The 14,567-nt window shown below is 57.0% G+C and overlaps 1 protein-coding gene across 1 annotated transcript in view; it reads right to left on the minus strand.

Annotated features, from left to right (window-relative positions):
- Cntn5 (contactin 5) overlaps nucleotides 1–14,567 on the minus strand; it is a 376,198-nt gene that overhangs the window by 26,580 nt on the left and 335,051 nt on the right. The window contains exons 16-17 of the mRNA XM_013009536.1: nucleotides 4,427–4,585; nucleotides 1,959–2,108 (exon numbers count right to left, since the gene is read on the minus strand). Coding sequence (XP_012864990.1) covers nucleotides 1,959–2,108; nucleotides 4,427–4,585 — 309 coding nt within the window. The remainder of the gene's footprint in view (nucleotides 1–1,958; nucleotides 2,109–4,426; nucleotides 4,586–14,567) is intronic.

A 14,567-nucleotide genomic window follows, 5' to 3' on the forward strand; every position in this document is an offset into this window, starting at 1 on the left:
CACGAGCATAGCTGGTGATCAGTGTGTCCCGGGAGCGAGCTGTTCACGAGCATAGCTGGTGATCAGTGTGTCCCGGGAGCGAGCTGTTCACGAGCATAGCTGGTGATCAGTGTGTCCCGGGAGCGTCTCCCCTCCCCCAGCTGCAGCCTCGGCAGAAGGGAACGCTTCCCAGCCGAGGAAACTATTATAAGAAGCTGTTTGCCAGGCCCAAGGCTGCTTTAGCAATTGCCGGCTTCAGGGCTGTCTACTCTTTGCCAGCATGCAGGTTTTAAATGGTATTGATAGACTCATACACAATAAATTCACTCAGCATATCATGTGCTTGAGTGAAAGATGATTAATCACCAGTAAATATTCACACAGAATTTTATGTACTAGGGAAAAAATGAAAACGGAATTTATATAGTTCTGGAAAAGAAAAATTAAAAAAAAAAGAATTGTCTTTGTGCCAGGGAGGGGGAGAGAAAGTCCCGTGAAAATGTAACAAGCTCTGCGGAACACGGCTGCTGCTCCTCAGACTTTGTTTTGGAATCCAGGGCTCTGTTTGCATGCGCTTCTGTCTGCGTCAGCACACGTGACCGCTGCTAACACGGGATCAGTGGCCACAGCTACCAACACTTTCCGTCCACCGTCAGAACACATCAGACCAGTCAAGACAGGTCACTACCTCGGCTACATGAGATCAGGGAATCTGCGTCACCCAAGGATTCATGTGGAATTTAACTGAGGAAAATGGCACCAGAGCAGTTACCGTGCCAATGTTCTGATCTACAGGAAGGACCAGCGAATCTCTGGTGAACGGAGTTTCAACATTCGTGGTCACAGATGTCTGGAACTTAGGTGTTTCTAATGTCACTGAGTGTCACCGGTGTCCCCTGGAATCTGTCTGCCCCACCCACCAAACCCACGCACACACACGGCTCAGCGCCCTGGCGTGGCCGTGTGCGCTGCCCAGGGCAGAGGCGCAGACAGACAGGCAGCACTGCTTTCCCCGGCTTTCGTGTCTGGCCTCTTTCTTGGGGTTTTAATGGACTGTGGGGTGTCCTGAGTGGGGAACTCATGATAAAATGCAGACAGCAGCCACGGCAGAGGGCTGGCAGAGGTAGACCAAGTCTTCTACACGCAGCCTGGGGATCAGCTTAGCTTTCAGCACGCTCTGCCTAAAGCGCTGTTCAACAGCCAGACAGGTTTATACTAGAGAAAGTTTACAGGGATTGTCCATCCCAGACTGATTATTCATGTGTCAAAAGAGTATGTATTGAGAACCTCTGAATTAGGTAGCAGTCTTCATCTTTGTTGAAACACAGTTAGCGATACACAAAGCGAGGCAGGGCCTTTCAGAGGAGAGCTGAGTCACCCACCGCGGGCTGCGGCAGGAAGCCGGCCAGCGCGGCACGCTCTTCATTAACAAACACCTGCGCACGACGGACACCCGGCTGGTTTTATGGATGAATGAAAATCCAACCAAGCAATTAATGCCCAATTTAAAATTCACACTCCTGAAACGCAGAAGAAACAGCGTAGGAGATAAGGAAAGCAGGCGAACCGGGCTCCCTGTGGATGACTAGTTTGTAACGTATTTAGGGTATTTTATCTTTTATTTTCTTGGGAACTTAATTTTTACATGAAAAATATGAAATCTGAATCATGCTGTTAATGTCATAAATTGCCAATTTGAGATTCTTTTTCTTTCTTTCTAATCAAGTGTGGTATACGCAGTTGTTTTGATAGTTTACTTGTATGGCTGTAAGCTTTAATTTGTTAGAGGTCAAACATTCTTTTTCTGATCCCTTTCTACAAGGATGATACAAAGGGCGCGGCCGGTGCTTGCCCTTCTCTGCGATGCGGCAGCGGTTTGTGCTGGGGCAGAGGACGCCCCCGCCCCCGCCCGCTCCCTTCCGGTGTGTGCGCCCCGCGGCCCGCAGGAGTCCTGGACGAGGGCTTCCCCATGCGCTCACCTGCCTCGCGGGTGCGGATGGCGCGGGATGGGGCGCTGGGGTCTCCGGTGCCAATGCCGTTCGTGGCTACCACACGGAATTCGTACTCCACCCAGGGGCTGAGGTCCACCGCCATGGCCGACTCCATGTCTCCCGTGATGACTTCCGGGACTGGGGAGAGGAAGAGGGGGTGAGCGGGGGGGGGTCACCCCACCCGTGGGCAGGGTGTGAGCAGAGCGGCGGGGGGGGGATGTCACCCCACCTGTGGGCAGGAAATGAGCACAGAGTGTGTCAAGGGCCATACGCATTGGTAAGAAAGCCTCCACGTCTGCCTGTCACCCGCCACTAGGCCTCGTCCTGGTTCACACCCGCGTCCTTCTGTCTCCCTCTCAGCCCCAAGCGAAGGCCCCGGATTCTGTGCTTTGAGCAGAGAGCTTTGCTTGTGCTTGAGCGGCGCACCTCTCCCAGTCCTGGCAGACACGCGCCGTCACTTGTCAGGTCCAGGCAGCCAATTAAGACTAGACCTAATTAAAAATGGAAACCACAGCCGCGGGCTGACGCGGGCCCTCCAGTCTCCTTGGAGCGCCTCGTGTACTAACCACACGTCGCTGTTCTCGGCATAGGAAGGTGTTTGTCACGCGGTCGCTGCGCGGTGCGCTATTCTGGCGTGGCATCTGGGACGGTGTGGGCTGATTTCCTCGCTCACTCATGGTGTTGGAGTTGAGTGTGATGGAGGCAGAGGGCTCGCGGGTGTGAGGACACTGGAGCCCTGGACCTCTGGGGGGCTCGGTGGCTGGCGTCTCAGGGGACGCTCTGACGGGCGCGGGGGCGGAGGGGGCAGCGGTCTCAGGGGACGCTCTGACCGGCGCGGGGGTGGAGCGGGGCGGGGGCAGCGGTCTCAGGGGACGCTCTGACCGGCGCGGGGGTGGAGCGAGGCGGGGCAGCGGTCTCAGGGGACGCTCTGATGGGCGCAGGGGTGGAGCGGGGGGGGGCAGCGGTCTCAGGGGACGCTCTGATGGGCGCGGGGGTGGAGCGGGGGGGCAGCGGTCTCAGGGGACGCTCTGATGTGTGCAGGGGTGGAGCGGGGGGGGGCAGCGGTCAGCTGAGCCCGCAGCACCAGGGAGGACACGGAGGCCATTCCCGGCTGCTCTCCGTGTGGCAGGGGTTGGGGTGGGAGCCGTGGGGGTCGTGAGTTCCTCAGTGGACCTGCTCAGGCGTTTCCATCGCCCCTGTCTGTACCTGCCGTGCCCGCGGGGTCCCCGGTTTCCGCAGTAGAATTGTGAGAAGACACAGGAACGAGCCAAGGCCGCGACCCCATGCACGAAGCAGGGCCTGTGCCGACTGGAATGCTGGAATGCCCCCACGCAGCGGGGAGAGCCGGGCCACCGGCCGCGCGTGGACGTCTCCGTCCACACCAGACTTCTGCTCAAGACCCAGTGGACCCCAACATGGCCGCAAAGCGGACTGAGTTTTACGGCTGAACGCTAATATGTTATTGAGTTTTATATTTTACTTCAATTTTAAAATACAACCAAAGCCTAAACTGCTGGCCAGTGCAGCCTGAGCCTCTGAGGATCCACTGCTCAATTTTGTGCACTCCTCAGATGTCCTGGTCAGTCCTGGTCGGTCCTGGTCAGCCTTGGTCAGCCCTGGTCAGTCCTGGCTGGCCCTGGTCAGTCCTGGTCAGCCCTGGTCAGCCTGGGTGTGGGGCCTTGGGAAGGGTGAGCCATACCCCGGCAGCCGGCGCCTCGTCTAGAGAGCAGCCCTGCTGCCCTTTATGACAAAAAGCAAAGGACCAGGGTGACACGCTTGGTGCAGGAAGAGCACTTCAAACCAGACACTGAGAGAATGCACCAGACGTCATTACACCAGAGCTGTGGGGCGCTGCGGGGCAGGGGGCACACAGGGGGCCCGCCCCAGCCGTCCAGGGGTGCTGTGCTGCGCCCATTGCCAGGGACACCGCAGATCAGCCTGGAGTCTGCGGGAGCCCTGCGTGGATGACGGTGCATGTGGCCAGCACAGCCTCCCTCTGCACAGTGGCTGCGGCGCTGGGGTTGCTGGGCCCGGGTGCTGGGGTTGCTGGGCCCGGGCGCTGGGGTTGCTGGGCCCGGGCACTGGGGTTGCTGGGCGCGGCACTGGGGTTGCTGGGCCCGGGCGTTGGGGTTGCTGGGCCCGGGTGCTGGGGTTGCTGGGCCCGGCGCTGGGGTTGCTGGGCCCGGGCTCTGGGGTTGCTGGGCTCTGGCGCTGGGGAGGGCTGCGTGGCTCGGCCCAGGGGGTCTGCTCCTGTGTGGGCCTAACGCAGCTCACAGCCACACAAGGCAGGGTCTCTCCTGGAAACCGGGAGGGAGGGAGGCCCGCAGCTGGGCCCCGGGAAGGACAGCATGCGTGGGCAGCCGGGGTGGGCGGGTTTCTGAGGCCCAGAGGAGATGTTGAGGAGTGGGGGAGTGCTCCCCGCATGGGCGGAGTGCGCCCCGCGCCTGGGCTCTCACCTGTGCTCACGGTTTGCCAGCCCAGGGAGAAGGGGCTGCGCGCCTGCAGGTTGTAGGAGGACACCGGGCTGTGGTTGTCGGTGGCCGGGCTCCAGGACAGCGTGGCTGTGCTTTCCGTGATCTCTTCCACGATGACCACCCCGGGGGGGCCTGGGGGACCTGCGGGAAGAGGCGAGGGGCGCAGCTCAGCACGAGTCCCCGAGACCGCCGTCGGTCCTCCTCGTGCGGGAAGAGGCGAGGGGCGCAGCTCAGCACGAGTCCCCGAGACCGCCGTCGGTCCTCCTCGTGCGGGAAGAGGCGAGGGCGCAGCTCAGCACGAGCCCCCACCACCGCCGTCTGTCCTCCTCGTGGGGCCCCACCAGGGCCGCGGTGGGCCAGAGCGCGCGCGTGCTGCACGGGAGGCTGACCGCAGGGGGGCCGGCCCGGGTGGCCACCGGGTGGGGGCCTTTAGTATTGATCGGATAGTTTTCTAACTTTGCATCCAGAGACAACAGCCAGTGGGCAGCGCATTACCCAGGGAAAGGCAGAACAAAGCCACAGGTCTGTATGTTGGTGTCAACTGTGGCTGCTGAAATGAATCCCAGCTCAGAGAGGCCACGGCAGGCAGTAAACCTGGCCATGCTCGCGCCAGCACTGTGTCCCGAAAGCCTGGCGCACAGCCTCCGGGCACCGGCCCCGGAGCTGCGGCCCCGCAGGGCATGCAGGGCACGCCGGGTCGACAGACACAGAAGAACCATGCCAAAGCCAGCCGAGAGACAGCCAAGAGACCGCGGCTGCATTGACTGTGTTTTGCCAGAGACTGGGAGGGAGGGAATTACAGGAGGTTTCTTCTGTCTTGGCCATGAGAGAATGGACTAGAATAAGGATGACTGATGTATGCTCACACTGACTTCAAGAAAAGCACGATGACAGTTGAGGTTACTCCTACAATGCGCTAATGGCCTTGGAAACCGCAAGGACATTTATGTTTTTGCGGCAAAATACCAACAACTTTCTTATTGACATGTTTTTCTGATCCATGATGTATGTAATTCAAATTCCATGAATGGTTTTCTGCCATTAATTTCTGAATTGGCCCTTGTGTGGCAAGCCTCCCTCTGGAGAGAAGCCCATGTGAAGGCTGGAATGTGATTCCAAAAACGCTGCACCAAGCATTCAGCCTACGGACAAAATTCGTTTTTCTATTTATTGTAAATACAAAAGGTGTCCCACGAACAATTAGTGTGACGATTTTCTTAAATCATGGTCATATAGTTTACCTCTTAGGAGAAGCTAACCATAATTCAGCTATAATAATGGTAGAGGTGATTTGGTGTTAGTGGTGGCCTCCCCGCTCTGCACACGAGGAAAATGGTTTATTACATCCCGACGCTGGCTGCAGGTGACCTGCATGCTACCTTTAGAGACGAGTTACTCTGATGTGTTAGTATCTGTCTTTAAGATCTGTTAGTAGGGGCTGCTCTCTGTCCCCTATCCATCTATCCATCTGTCCACCTATCCATCTGTGCATCTGTCCATCTTTCCATCTATCCATCTGTCCATCTATCATCTGTCCATCTATCCATCTGTCCACCTATCCATCTGTCCATCTGCCCACCTATCCATCTATGCATCTATCCACCTGACCATCTATCATCTGTCCATCTATCACCTGCCCATCTATCATCTTTCCATCCATCCGTCTGTCTTGCTGTCCTTTGGCTCAGAGTCCAGGGTCACGGTCCTTGTGAAGCGCTGTTGTGGTCTGTGGCGCATGTGTGTGTGGACGCTGTGGGTATGGCGCAGCCTCCAGCCAGGTTTTGGGGGATCTCAGCATGGTTGGGGTGTTGTGGCACAGTCTGTGTGGGGCTCCAGGTTCCCAACCTGGTGCGGGGGGCCGGGGTCGGGGTCTGGCCACTGTGACACTCACACACGCACGACTGGACCGCGCATGCGTGGGTGGAGGCCACCGAGCCAGAGCTGAGCATGGCCCCGGAGCCTCTGGAGTGGGCCGTGCTGTGGCCGTGGCAGGGCCCTGGCGCCTCTGTGGGTCCCGTGGGCCTCGGCCAGGTCCTCGGTCGCAGCTCCCTCAGTCATTTCATACAGGAATGCAGCACTGAGAGCGTCGCTCCTGGAAGGGGCAGGGCCTGGCCGCTCTGGAGGGGAGCTTGGTCCAGTGTGAGCCGCAGCTGTGTTCCGACCTCCGGGGTCCAGAGCCCTCGTGGGGGGTTGCGGGGGGAGGGGGAAAGGGGGAGGGCCGGGACCCTCCCCGTGCTGTGCTGGGTCCTCGGCTTCCCGGGAGGGAAGCCCCCTCCTCTCCCAGGTCCCGCACCTGCGGACTCAAAAGGAAGCCTAGGCCTGGACACCACACAGCCTGAATCGCTTTCTGGGAAGATTTGTTTACTATTTGCAAGCCTAACTCAAGTCCCTAACCTTTCCTAGCAGCCCCCTCTATGAGGACGGCTGGCTCTCCTGATGCAGATCGTCAGGGACAGAGATGATGAGTCGTTCTAGTTAACTTTTAAAGGAATTTTGGTCTCGGTTAATTTGGCAGAGCGCAGCACTGACTGTGCCTTTGGCTCCGCGGTCACCCTCCGCCCATCTCTGTGCAGCCTGGGTTCCCAGCATGCAGCCTCCCCGCCCCTCTCCCTCTCATTTAGTGCCCGTCCCCGCTTCCCTTCCTTCACCAACCTCGGTGGCGTCCCTGCGTGGCTCAAGTCCCTATGTTTCAGGTATGTGTTATTCTGTGTATTTTTTTCATAGTTGAAATACCAATTGAAGTTTTTTTTAATTTCATGACCATTTTATCAATGGCTTTCTTCCCCAATATTTAGCTGAAATTTACACTTGTAAATTTCCCACTGTTGTATTCCGGGAACCTAGTGCACAATATGCATTTGTAATAGACAATGGAATTATCTTTTGGTAGCTTAAAGGATCAGTATAACTGTTGCCTTAATATTTGTACATATTTTAAACTTATATATGAATAAAGCAATATGTTTTTACAAAATCCTATTCTGAAACAGTATTCTGAAAGAGGACCATAAACACACATACTTATAAACAGGGTACGCATCATGTAGCCTTCTCACGCTTGTTAAATGCCACTAATTACACATCCACCTGTCTGAGGTGCACTTCTAAACAAAAAGAAGACGCTATTAGTGCTTTTCAAACTCAGATGAGCAATAACAACTCCTGGCATGTCTGTGAAAAGCACGTAGATTTCGTGAGCTCTATCAAAGAGCTGCGGAGTTTCAATTTCTATGACTAGCGCTGCAGCATCTGCATTTTATACAAGAGGCGTGGGTGATTTTTATGCACGCTAGACTTCAAAAAAATTGATCTAAAGCAAAGAGAGTTGGACAGGAATCAGAGGAGCTTTATTGGGGCGTCTGTCCCGCGTGTCCCCCGCCCGCGTGGATGGGGCACGTGAGGGGCGTCTGTCCCGCGTGGACTGGGGCACGTGAGGGGCGTCTGTCCCGCGTGTCCCCGGCCCGCGTGGACTGGGGCACGTGAGGGGCGTCTGTCCCGCGTGTCCCCGGCCCGCGTGGACTGCTCCGTGCGTCAGCATTAGGCAGGAGCGCGATGGGCGGTGTGGTGCAGGGAGGAGCCGCACGCAGGCGTCTGCAGCGGCCTGTTGTCCCGGGGCGGCACGCCTCGCCTGCAGGACGGCGGCGGCGTTAGGCTGATGGGCGCTGGCTCAGGGCCGAGGCCCGGCCCTCGCTGGTGTGCGGGACGCGGCCGGCGTCTGGGCCGTGGGGTGTGCTCGCCTCCTGTGTGGACGAGCCACAGCTCACTTAGCCTCTGTGTTTTCCTGGGCCGTGGCCTTAAGGGGAGGTTCAGGTGGTGAGGATGGAGTGGAGAGGGAGCCAACACGGGTGCTCACCAAAGAGGAGGAGCCATGTGACGGCCAGCTGAAACCGGCATTGACTCTGTCCCCAGAAGCCAGGGATTCTGGGCTTGGGCTTTATCTGACTTGTGACTGGAGCCTACTGGTCACGGAGGCCAGCGGAGACTCTCCAGACTCGCAAGGGACATAAATGGGAATAATTCCATATCCTTGCTAAGTTATATTAGCATAAATAACCTGAAAGCATTATCTCTAAGAGTATCTAATTAGTGCACATAGTTTTGATAGCCAATCTGAGAAATGAGAAATCACTTGGGAAAATGGACACAACAGCTGGTCCACTAGAAACAATAAGTCAATTACAACAAAATGCAATGGAATTGTGAAAGAGATTTAAAAGTTTGCCTATAAGACAATGGAACGACCGTTTCTAGATACAGACTCAGAGATACAGTATCACAACCAACGTAGGTCTATGACCAGAGATTGCAACAAGCCATGGAAATCAAAGAAAGAATTCTGAAGCAACATGAAAGAAGTTCATTTTACAAACCAGGTTGCAACACTCCGCATGCTTCTCATTGCTATGGTCATTTGAAAAAAAAATCTTGAAAGAGGTGGGAAAAGAGTTGGAGAAATTACGTGTAAGGGTGAAACTAAAATGCTACCCTTGACGGCGATGAAAGGGAGGGCTGGGGGGAGGGGGGGAGGGGGAGGGGCGCCTGGGGAGGAAAACCCAAGAGACTCTGAACTCCAGTCAACTACTCAAACAAATCCGGACGTGGAACTGTGGCTCTAGCCGTGGTAAGGTGCTCAGTGACAGTGCCCAGGTCCTGAGCTCAAGCCCTAAGCCTGGCACAAATAAAAGAAAGAAGGAGAAAAGGGAAGGCGAGTGTCCAACATCCCAGGGCCTCCCGAAGCCCTGCCAGCCGCACTGTTCACCAACATCTCCCCTTTCTCCGTCACTGTTTCCTTGTTAGGAGTGCCGGAAGCTTCCAATGGCCAGTTCGAGACTCTCCAGAGCATTATGCTGAACACGTCGGTTTCAATTTTTATTTTTGTACTCTTTTTTTCAGATACCAACATTTCCTGGTCAACTACAACCGATGCAGGCGGGAGGCAAGGCGAGCGGCTGAACGCGCAGACTTCATTCCTGCAGCAACGCCCTGTGTCCGTCGGCCGGGGCGCTCGCTGTGAAACGCGGTGCAGATGGTTGAGGCCCGACTGTGCACACCGCAGGGGACACAAAGGTTTCAATTTAAAACGTTAAGCAACCCAGAGTCCACCTGAAACTCACCTATGAAGCCATAAATTCTGAGAACAGATGAGTCAGGAAGTCCCGGGGGACAGCTCCTGATGTGAGGCTGAGCGGGAGCTTGCACGCTGCACGCTGCCGCAGAGCTGGGTCCAGCCCGCGTCCGGCCGCCGCGCGGGACGCGCTGCGTCCCGCACCTGCTCTGCCCACTGCTCACCACGTCATTCCCATCCGGGGACTGATTTTCTCAAACGTACCACGGCATCCATCTGGAAACATTATTTCCACTGACATCTTTGCCGTTACGTCTGGCTCCACCTTCCCGTGGTGTCATTTTGAGGACAAGCGCACCTGCCCGCCCTAACAACGTTAAAGACACAACACTGAGCTAATGAATACATATTTTTGTCTGAAATATACATTTGCAATTGTCGTTTAGATTTTCTCACGATTTCTCTGGAAACCAACATGTTCTCTAGGATTTCTACTCGAGGGTCTGGATGTGTGGTGATCACGGTAACCACGGCTTTGGGGTAGCGAATTTCATGTTTTGATTCACAAAGCGTCAAGTCTCCCACGGGCTTGGGGAGGAAGGCTCTGCTCGGTGCAGGCTCCTGGCGCGGGCCAGGCGCGGGGATCTGCCTTCCTGTGGACTGTGGGCGGCTGCCTTCCTGTGGACTGTGGGCGTCTGCGCTGGGGACTTTGCTGCGCAGCCGCCGATCATGGATCACGGGTGTTTATGGCCACGCCATGTTCTATCTCATCTCAGAGCAGCAGAAGGCAGTCTCTGGGTGGTGGCGGCCTCGGTGAAATCATTCGGGGAATGGAGAAGGCAGACTGGGAAGAAGCTCTGGGCAGAGCAGCCCAGCCAGCCAGTACCACGCTCCCTAGCGAGCGAGGACTACAGACAGGGTCCACCATGCAGGCTCTTGTTCTGTGGGGTGTGGTCAGGGCTGCTTGTTACGATGACTTAGGGTGTATGAGATGAGACTGAGATAAATCTGCGAGCTTAGATTTGCTTTCACATCAGGGTCAGTGATAAGAGGCCTCCACGGGAGCAGTGAGACATTTTAGGTGAATTTTACTTGTAAAAATTGTTACTCCCTGAGTTGGTGTGAGAGAAATAATTACACAAACCAACAACCTTCCACACAAAACAGGTAATCAAAATAGACTTGCTTTATGCCACAGTTTTCTGTGATTAATGAACACTTAACCACATCGGATTGCTGACAAGCGAGAGGCTGGTGCTTCGACGCAGGTGATTAACTCGGTGATTTGCAGAAGTCTCCTCTTCCAGAGTTTTCACTTTTGGCCTAGAATGTTTCCAGATTGGAGACATGATTCTAGAGCAATGTGCGTGCTTCCGCCTATCTTATGTACAATTACTTTCGAATCTTGGCGTGCTCTTGGTTGTATTAAGGAGGGCTTGCTACTCTGTCTCTGCATTCCTTCCGCTGTCACTGAGCAGAAGCTGTGGCACTGTTCTACATAAAGCAAGCGCAGAATGCGCACACTTAGCTCTCCTGAGTGCTGTGGCTGTGCAGGAAGTCCCGGTGTCCACTTCCTGTGAGGAGGCGCTGCTGTGCAGAGGCGGGTCAGGAGGCCAGGCCAGGGCTCACAGCACCGAGAGCTTGGGCCACTCTGCTCTGCACAGCCTGCCGACCACCGCAGAGTGCAGGTGCTAAGTGCCACATCTTCTTGGCGACGTCGCGTAAGTGATGTGGAGGGCGTCCTTGAGGATGGGGAGACGGTCAAGATGCTCTCACCCGATTGTCACTGAAGCTGGAGAACAAAACGGGACCTGATGGATGTTTCGGTGAGTGGACGGTGAGCCAGGGCGGCCGAGGGACACCCAGAGACCGCACGGCTGCCGCGCACACCACACAGAACACGTGATCTCCCATAAAGGAGGAGGGATGGGAATTCCCCCTAAGGAATGCAATAGTAGAGACCATCTGCAGGGAAGTTGCTAGCTACCGCGGGAGTGTGAAGCCCATCACAAATCAGGTGCTTCTGCGTCCCTCTCATAAATACACGGGAAGAATGTGTAGAAAAGGGGCAGCCCCTCCTCCCGCCAGGGCCTCCGGCAGCACCGCAGACACCAAATGCAGTCCTGGATCGTTTTTCTTTTTCCTGTCAGTCCTGGGGCTTGAACTCTGGGTCTGGGCGCAGTTCCTCAGTTCTTCAGCTCAAAGCAAGTGCTCTACCACTTGAACCACAGCGCCACTTCCAGTTTTCTGTTGGTTAACTGGAAATAAGAGTCCCATGGGCTTTCCTGCCCAGGCTGGCTTTGAACTGTGATCCTCAGATCTTCTGAGTAGCTAGGATGACAGGTGTGAGCCACCGGTACCTGGCTTGGATGGTTCTTCTCATGTGGTGCTGGGTCAGTCGAGTCAAAAGATCAGGATGACAGGGATTTTACCCACACGGAGTCAAGTTCAGATCAGGCCATGGAGAAGGGGCTAGAGCCCCAGCTCTGAGAGGCTTGTGGCTGAGGTTGCCCTGTGCCCTGGCTTTCTTTCCCACACTCCACACCGGCGGTCCTCTCTCCTCTGATTTCTGTCAGTTCATCACCCGGGAAACCGGCCGGCCTGTTACCTTTGCCCCGATTCCCATCTTTGAATCACACACAGAGAATTCCTGTTTTAACAAACCGTGGAGTCTTGTCACCAGTCCTGGGCCCCTGGTGACACACTGGTTTTCAAAGCTAAAATCCCCTGATCTCCTCCTAGCGGGCGTGGGACCGTGTCTAATGATTGCTGGTCTTTCACATGACGTTTCCCCCGCACATACTAAGCAGCAACGTCTACCCGTGTGGTCTCAAAGGAAGGACTTCCCCTGGGAGGAGTGCCACTGAGGCCGAGAGTCCTTTTCTTGTTGGTATTTCCACACATCAGCTGGTGCCCGGCTTTCCCTCCCGCTTTCGCCTCGCTTGCTAACTGCCTTTGTAATTCCAGATGGAAGGTACTTGGCGAAACGCAGACCAGGCCCTCGCCGGGTGTTTGGGAGGGTGCAGAGCTGGAAAAGTCAGCTCCAGTTTGCTCCAGCTCGCTCCGGTGCTCTCTGCTCGGCCGCGTGCATCCCTCTGAACACGCGGCGACCAGACCACACCGTGTTTGATGATACACAAAATCAAGAAAAAGGTTAAGGATTCACTCTCTGGGGCAAGGGCTAACACAAAACAGGATTCTCAGAATAGAGACGCAAGTGAACTTACCGAGTCTCCCTTGTCTTCTTGGACCTGCCGCGAGGCTGATGTTCAGCAGAACTTCCCTGGCAGCCGGGGCTCTTGGTGACAGTAATCAGATGACCGCAGGAAGCTGCCAAGCACTGGGGGTGCATCCCAGGCCCCCAGGACCCCTGCCCAGGGCGGGGTGCTGCAGGAAGCGTGCACCAGCGCCACGGCAAGGCCAGGGCCTAGGCGAGGCGGCCCGCTGCGCAGACCCTGTGCGGCGTGCACGAACTGGGCTTTTCTGGACCGCTCCCACCATGAGTGACCAGAGAGATGGAGGTCTTCACTGTCTGCTCACGAGCTGCTGTGCGGGCGAGGCTGCCGCAGGGGCATCGGCGGCCGTTTCTTTCTGTGCTGTGCATTTACCGTGGCGTCGCACAGCATGGAAATGGCAGAGGGTGAAAGCACAGTGGAGGAGGTCTGGCCTCGGCGAAGCGGGGGCTGTGGGGACGGGAGGCTTAGCGTGAGCACAGGGAGGCTTTCCCCCGCCCCTGCCTGCGGCTCCTGCCTGTCCGGCCTCGGCACGGCGCTCGGAGCCCGGGGACGTGGGATGTGCAGACACCGCCCTTGGGCTTTGCATCGCATCGTGGACGGTGGTGAGGCGTGGCCGGGAGGTCCGGGTTTCCTGTGCGGTCAGTGGGTGTGCGGCCGGTGGGGGGACGGGGCGGGCAGGTGGCTGACGGCGCCTCTGGGCCGCGGCGCACGTAGGGTCTTTATAGGGCTGGAGCGTGAGGGCCGTCCGGGAGGGCAGCCCGAGCGGCCAGTGCTTGGAGTCCCTCCCTCCTCTCTCCCTGCGTGGCAAAGGCCTCGTGGCCTTCCAGGCCTGGCCGGCGCCCTCCTCCGCACCAGCAAGCAAAGCTCAGCGCTCGCTCTTCTCCTCCTGCCCCACCCGTCTCCCCTCCCCGCCTTCCACGGAGAGGAACCAACAGTGGGGACCGGCGGATGGTGGGGATGCTTCTGTAGCGGCCGGCCAGCAGGCCAGGAAGACGGACGCTGCCTCCTGCCGGACTCCGCCTCCTCCCGTTGGAGAGGAGACGTTCCCACAGTCCCAGAGCTCTCTGCGCCTTTGTTCCCTGCCTGGCCACTGGAGCTCCCTTGGCAGCCCTCTCACATGGCTGAGCTGCGCTAGTGGAGGGTGTGAAGTAACTCACACCGGGACCTGATCACACACCAGACGCGTCGGAGGAGCTCGGGGACTGTGGGCGGAACCCTTCACAGTTACACAGAGCCGGCGAGCGGAAGCCCCTGCGCGCGCCCCTCCTGGGTGTGTGTGGGGAGCAGCTCCTCGGGGCCAGGCGAGTGCGCCGTTCTCAGCACCGGGCTGGCTATGGCTCTTCGTGCTGGTGCGGCTCCACCTGTGCGTATTTGAGAGGCTGGAAGGGCGAGAGGCAGACGGAGGCCTGCCCAGCGGACTCGCCCCAGCCGCCGTCTCCTGCCCTCCTCCCATCCCTCAGGCTCTGCACCGGCTTTCCCACACATTCACACCACGCACACATGGCGCACGCTCCAGCGTGTGCACGCGCACACAGGGCTGCTTCTTCCTGCCCGCTGCCGCTTGGTTGCTTGTCCTCCCCGGCAGCCACTTCCTGGGGTGCGTCTGCCGGCTGGTCACATGCTCTGACACGCTGGCCATTCCCATCTTCCATGGGCTCTGCTTTATTTCTTCTCACAGCTTGATTGGTTCCATTTTCCTATGTGCACTCCCTGTCTCAGGCAGGTCGTAGACAAATTCCTTTCTAAGTCCTTCTTCCTCTTCCACATCAGATTTCCCACGACTTCTCCTCGCTCACCGCCCTTCCTGTGCCGGGGGGGGGGG

This window comes from Dipodomys ordii, unplaced genomic scaffold, assembly GCF_000151885.1.
Source record: "Dipodomys ordii isolate 6190 unplaced genomic scaffold, Dord_2.0 Scaffold10, whole genome shotgun sequence".
NCBI lineage: Eukaryota > Metazoa > Chordata > Mammalia > Rodentia > Heteromyidae > Dipodomys > Dipodomys ordii.